General features: G+C 45.4%; 1 protein-coding gene across 1 annotated transcript in view; it reads left to right on the top strand.

Moving 5' to 3' along the window:
- The window catches only part of Lrrc66 (leucine rich repeat containing 66), a 25,324-nt gene extending 18,949 nt beyond the window's left edge, over positions 1-6,375 (top strand). The window contains exons 4-5 of the mRNA XM_031342719.1: positions 2,499-2,688; positions 4,190-6,375. Of these exons, the coding sequence (XP_031198579.1) occupies positions 2,499-2,688; positions 4,190-5,928 (1,929 nt within the window). The 3' untranslated portion in view covers positions 5,929-6,375. The remainder of the gene's footprint in view (positions 1-2,498; positions 2,689-4,189) is intronic.
- The last annotated feature ends 677 nt before the right edge of the window (positions 6,376-7,052 follow it).

The following is a 7,052-nucleotide window of genomic DNA, read 5'->3' as shown; positions in this document are numbered from 1 at the left end:
TGCTCCCCACTCACTTGGCTGTGCTCCCCACTCACTTGGCTGTGCGCCCCACTCACTTGGCTGTGCTCCCCACTCACTTGGATGTGCTCCCCACTCACTTGGCTGTGCACCCCACTCACTTGGATGTGCTCCCTACTTCAATGACTGGCAGGTTGTGAAGAAGCCATAACTGGTGGGAACTGGTTATGGACACATCTACATGTGGAATTTGTCCTGTGTGTTCCCTCCTGTATATTTTACTGTACTTTATGAGTCTTCAAAGCTCAAGGTTTAAAAAAATTTAGCATAGGCAAACTATAAATCAGCTCTGAGCATGTTGGGGGAAAAGCCATAATCCGCAACTCACCAGAACTGGGAATCCTCTCCCAGTCCTGTGCTTGGCATTCCATTCTGTGTGGTAGGCAATAGCTCCAAATACTGGCGGTAGACTGTGATGAAGAAGTTTGGTACCAGGAAGCTGCATATCACAGTGGTTGGCTTCTCCCCTCGGGAAGACAAATTTCACATTTGCCCTGTTATGTTCATCTCCCCATGGGAGTACCTTTCCAGAAGCCAAGTCGATTTTCAAAACATAAGCCCATCAGCATACTTCAATGGGATGAAATAAGTTTCACTGACGTTTCAAATTAGCTTTCCTTTTCTTAATCTTATCGCCCTCTTCTTCGACACAGTGATTTGTGCTGTAATACACTGCCCGGTCTCCCAGCCTTCCTGGAATGAATGTACCTTTCAAATGCTACAGGATGGGGATTTCTTTTTCTAAGTTATGATTCTGTTTTCATCTTTTCTCAGAAGTTACCCTTTCTGAATTATTTCATTCATTTCCTTTCCTCCACACTGGCTTTCAGTGCCATGATTTGGAATTTTAAAAAAAAAGAAAGAAAAGAAAGAAAGAAATGCTAAGATGCAAAAGTACACTAAAAAGAAAATGTCTGCTCAGAGAGCATGGTAACTCAGTGCGATGCTGAGACCAGGCACCCATGGGAGGAGCTTTTAACCCCGAGCAATGTCAGGCCAGGAAAAGTGCTTTTCCTCTTAGTCCTGGCCCCCTGCCTCCCATTTTCAGGAGCCTTCCATGAGCATCAAGACCTCATAGCTGTTCAACACAGGAAAACCACCCTCATGAAAAACTCAATTCTACTTCTAGTGATGTAGAATTGGCTTCCCTTATCTCAAGAATTTGTATAATCTAAGACACTTATTAAAAATTGGCCTTGGTCAAGGGGCTGAGGGAAGGGGATTGGCATGAGCTCGAAGCAAGCCTGTATCATATAGTGAATTGTTGGCCATTCTTGGTGCACGGGAGAGAAATTGTTGACCTTGGCAATATTCAACCTTTCTAGTTGTCACACCTGTCCTCTTTTGTTAAAGCAAGGTTGGCATTTTCTGTTTTCTGATCTTCTGTTCAGCTGTCACCACCTGAGTGTCTCCAAATGTCTCCTTCAGACTAATGTGGTAGCCCCAAGAGGGTTGTTTTGATGTGAAGACACATAGCTACAAGGTCAGAAAACATTGAAACTTTGTCCTCTAATCCTGTGGCATCTCATCTCGTTGTTGTTGTTTGAGATGGAGTAGCTTATGTAGCTCAGGATGGTCTCAAGCTATATAACCTCTGCGTTCTGATCCTCCTGTCTGTACCTCCTCGGTGCTGGGATTTACAAGTGTCTACAACCACACCAGATTTGTAATTTGCTGAGTACATGTGTGGAATACACTGGGTGGCTTAGCTTCTTCCTCTGGGAAAGGGGAATTGTGGGATGTTGAGAGACTCTGTGGTGATATATATAAAACACTCAGCATATATGCCTGGCATCCAGTTCACCAGTATAGCACTAGCCACTGTCATATCTACCGTAACTTTCCCTGCTGTGTCATGCACTGCAGTGTCCAACTTCAGAACACCCTGCCCTGCCACTTGAGCCTCTGAATCATTTCTGTCCCCTGGTTCTGCAGACATGTGTAACTCTGTGGGAGAAATGAGTCATCTTGCAGATACTGAACAGCCAGACACAAATGCACAAAGAACCGTGTGCTCCTTCCTATCTGAGATAGTAAATGAACCGCAGTTCTCCTGGGTTCCATGGTCTCTTCAGTAACCATCCTCTGATATTTCCAAGGTGATGGTATTTTGATAAATTCTTGGCCTGAATGCTATTCTGAACAGTAGTAGTGTGTGAGTTTGGGTTTTAACATAGATAATAACTCATAAGAAACCAAGGAGATGAAATGTCCGGATGTCTGGAGAACTTTTACAAGCATCTAATGCATGCAGCTGGGAAATGTGCTCCCGGAAAGCAAACGAGTGTCAAGACCACAGAGGCTTTGTGGACAGAGCAGGGTTTTAAGCCTAGTCTTCACTGATTGCTCTACTAGACCTGAATTTGTATTACTTTTGCTTTTATACACATAGACGTATCTCTGTATAATTCCACATGTATATATATTTTTACCTGACTGTCCTGTGCACAGACTGACCTAATTTGTTTCTTTTCAAGCAGATGGTAGACCTCAGAAGCAATGCACTGACAGCTCTTGTACCGATTATGACCATTGCTCTAGAATTGCCCCACCTGGAACTTGGCTTGGCTGATAACCAGTGGCAGTGTGATGAGAGCAGTGCCAACTTCCAAAACATCACCTCTGCATCCTGGGAGGAAATATGGAAAACTGTCTGCAATAGGTCTGTGGGTAAGTGTAAGCACATCTCTTTTTCTTTTCCTTTCTTTCTGAAATGGTTTCATTTCAACCTGGAAAGTAAATATAAGAAGGCAGTCTCCTGAAACATAGTGACTGTCTCTTGAAAGGTCAAGGATGTTGGTACCTACCTGTCTCAGTCATTGTTCTGTTGCTCTAAAGAGACACCATGACCATAGCAACTCTTATGATGGAAAACATTTAATTGGGGTTGGCTTACAATTCTGAGGTTTAGTCCATTATCATTAAGGTGGAGACCATGTTGGTGTACAGATAGACATGGTGCTGGGGAAGTTGCTGAGAATTCTACACCTGGACTGGCAGGCAGCAGGAACAGAATGCCACACTGGGCCTGGCTTGAGCATCCGTGACCTCAAATCCTGTTCCCGGTGACATACTTCCTTCAACAAGGACACACCTCCTAATAGTGCTACTCCTTATGAGTCTATAGGAGCCATTTTCTTTCAAACTATGACACCACCCCAAGTCAGCACAGGGCTAGGTCACAGGACAATCACTTCACGGTTTCCCTTAGCTTCTGATGGTTTTCTTCACATGATCAAGACATATACAAATGAATCAGTTCTTTAGCTAGAAAGTTTGCCTAGAAGCTTCTGAAATACACCACTTCATCCCAATTCTTAATGATTGATTACAGAAATGGCTTTAAAGTCTGAAACATTATTCCAAATGCTTGCTGACCTCAAAAGTGTGACCTCTGTGTACGGAACACATGCACAAAGATTTCAAAAGTAAAGTTACATTTGATCGGATCCTCATCCCTTTCCCATGAGCAGATTATACCACAGAGGCAGAACAAACTGGAAAGGGTTTATCCCCCTGCTACACTAACTCTCCTGAAAACAAAATTTATGAAAAAAAAATTTAAAAGCCTTAACACTGACCTATTTGGGTCTGTCATTAAAGCAGACTCAAGGCCATAGCTACCAAGTTAGAAGACATTCATGAAGAGCAGAGGGAAGTGATCAGCCAGAACTGGCTTTCTGAGTGCAGAAGACAAAGTTGGGTATTTTACTGTTTCCCAGAACTGGAGAACAGTTATAATATGAATACTACTACAATCCTATAACAAATAAGGCACTAAAATAAGGCAGGTGCAATAAAGGGTTCATAGAATGTTCTAGCAAATGCAAAGTAATTGAGGGTGTGGAGGAAGGAGAAGCCATGTGTTAGCCCTCTCATCCTTCTTCTTCCTCTTTGGGCATCAGTGAGGCAGGAAGCCAGAAACACAACCTTCTAGGCCTGTGAGTAGCAGGCTATGTCTTGCAGTCTTATACAAATGTATGCAGAGCCCTATGCATACTGTGGGCTTTGAACAGGAGTAAATGAGTGAATGAACACATGAATGAATAAAATTACTTTTCATCTGATATGTGCTTGAAAATATAGCTAGATAAAGATTGAGGAGGGTTCACAGAAGTTCTGAAAGCCTGGGGTCATTCCAACATCTCGTTTTTCTATCTCCCTCTTGTAGAGAATGAGAAGCCATATGTGGAGACTCCCCAGATAAGAATTTCCAGGGATATACACCTTCTTCACTCTCCTCCAAGTGACTTGAAAAGCCTCATTCAGAGCAAAGCAGAGAGGCCCCAGGCAGGAGTAGACATGCACCTTTCCACTCTGGGGAAGGAGAAGCAGATTGGCTATGGTGATCTCAAAGAGATATGGCCACAATCCCTGATTGAACTCAGAGACTCCCAGGATGGAAATGTCACTGACAGAAATGATGACAAGCCCCCAGACCTTGCCCTGGCCATCTGCCTGTCAGTGTTCATCACGTTTGTGGTGGCTTTCTGCCTGGGGGCTTTCTCAAGGCCTTATATTGACAGATTATGGCAACAAAGATGCTTGAACAAAAGGCCTGGCTCAGATAATGCCTACTCAAACGAGGGCTTCCATGATGACATTGAAGGTGCTCAACATGTACAACACCAAGGGATAGATCTACACCAAACTACCCACCACCTAAATCTTTTTGAGAACCAGAACCCTTCCTGGGTGACAGAGCCAATCCCACATGGTGCCGTCCTATCAGAACAGATGCTAGGAAGCAACGGAATGGACCCCAGTCGTCAGCAGAGCCCAGAGCAATTCAAGGACAACAGTGAGTCAAGTGGAGATGGCATCGTGTTTCCAAATAGCCATGTAACCCATCCTGCACTCCACGGACTTCCAAACACTGATGCTCACAAGCTGATTTCACCAGTGCAGGATCATCATGATGTTCTTGAAGAATCACACTATGACACCGTGGCTCAGGAACATTCTCTCCTTGACAATGTGATGGATGGGTCTTCCATTGCTGGCCCTCTGGGAACTTTCCCCAGTTCTATCAATAGTGGGTGGGATGAATTGCACCTGTCACAGCCAAGAAATGTTGCACATACAAACATTCAAGAGGCTAAGGAAAGGGGGTGCCCTGAACCTTTGGGAGCCATGGACTCACAGGTGGAGTCTTCTGAGGAAAGGCAAGTGAGCAGTTCCATTAGGGAGCTGGCCACACAGCAGTCACAATTCCAGGAAGTTGATGCTGAGGAAAGACTCTCTCATGTCTACAGTGAGATCCTATGCAATGACCCACCTTCCCTTATGCCAAGATGGGACAGTGGCCATTATGTCACCCCTGCTACTGAGGAGCCTGTGGAGAGAGACGCTCCTTTTGACCCTCATTATGACTTGGTGACCAACTATGAGTCTGATTCCGATGAGGGCTCTTTGTTTACCCTTAGTTCTGAGGGTTCTGAGGACACAAGGAGCTTGGCTGAAGAGCAGGCATCTGTGGAGAATGGTGGGGCCAGCCAGCCCCTCCCAAGCAGAAACTTGGGGGAATACAAGGACAGTGTCACATCAGCAGAAAGTGTTGAGGACATCACGTCACAAAGGATTCTAGAGACATGTGAAGCACAGGAAGCTCACCTTAGAAACACGCTCATTTCTGGTCCAGATTCTTGTGTGTGTGAGACGAATCTGGAAAATAACTCTAGCTCCCTTGACCCTGAGAATATGTCAACTTGGCCCCAACCCCCAGGACATAAGCTATCACATCATGAGACTCCAGGCACATGTGGTGACATAGGACCCCAGTCTAAGGCAGTAGCCTGGCACTACTCCCTTAGAGACCTGGAATTCCCAAATGTAGATAGTTCACCATCACCACCATATTCTGATCAAGATCTCTCAGATCCTGAGGAGCATGCCACCAAAGAGAAGTAAGCATTGATAAAGGGCAACCTTTCAAGGCTGGAAGATAGAGCTCTGTTGGTAGAGTATTTGCTCACAGTGCACAAACCCCTGGGTTCAAACCACAACACTGTATAAATTGGGCCCACTGGCACATACTGTCTGCCCAGCCCTTGGGTGGCAGAGGCAGGAAACAGGCATGAGAGTGAAACAGCTTTTACAGGGTAGATTATGGAATGTTCTGGCAAATGTGGGCTCTATTGCTCCAACAACCAGCTCGTGCGAGATGTCAGCTCTACAATGACAAGACCCAGTCTCCCACTCAGATTCCAGGGTCACATCCTCAACTGCAGTTGCCTGAATCTGCATGGTCATCTTGGAACCTGAAAGTCATAATTTCTCTTCACAAATATGAGCTCCAAAATTCACATTTTTAGTCAACAGTATCACAGTGTCAACCCAGTAAACCCATTTACAGATTTTAGTCTTGACTTCTCTTTTATTTTCTACATCTGCACAATCTCTAACCCAGTGCCTCTCAACCTTCCCAATACCGTGACCTTTTTATACAGTTCCTCATGTTCTGGTGAGCCCCAACTGTAAGCTTAGATTTTTCAAAACCTACTTTAATTAGGGTTCTTAAACCACTTCAATCTCCCTTCTGGCCCGCCAACCAGAGGTAGTGGAGAAAGAAGGTTAATAGGAAAAGGGGGTTGTGGACCTGTTTAGAAATAGTTCTTTGGGAGAGGTAAGCAGGAACCAACATCTGTCCCAACACTGGGAGTAACTGGGTCCAGTGGGACCAGGCACACAGGAACTCCATCAGCCCAGTGACTCAGGTTCCTTCTGGTCTGACTGGGCTGGGGTCCAGAGCAGACCTTGGGCGCAAGCTCCACAGCCAGTCCTACAACACCCAGAGGAATCTCCACTCCCAGGCACTCTGACACACCCAAGATCAGAGGTGAGGAGGAACCAACATCTGTCCCAACAGTGGGAGTAACTGGGTCCAGCTGGACCAGGCATACAGGAACTCCATCAGCCCGTTGACTTCGGTTCCTTCCAGTCTGTCTGGGTTAGTGTTCTGAGCAAACCTTGGGCACAAGTTCTGCAGCCAGTCCCACAACTCACAGAGAAAGCCACACTCCCAGGTGATTTAA

This window comes from Mastomys coucha, unplaced genomic scaffold (assembly GCF_008632895.1).
Source record: "Mastomys coucha isolate ucsf_1 unplaced genomic scaffold, UCSF_Mcou_1 pScaffold22, whole genome shotgun sequence".
In the NCBI taxonomy this organism is placed as follows: domain Eukaryota; kingdom Metazoa; phylum Chordata; class Mammalia; order Rodentia; family Muridae; genus Mastomys; species Mastomys coucha.
This window is presented reverse-complemented; position numbering and strand designations above follow the sequence as displayed.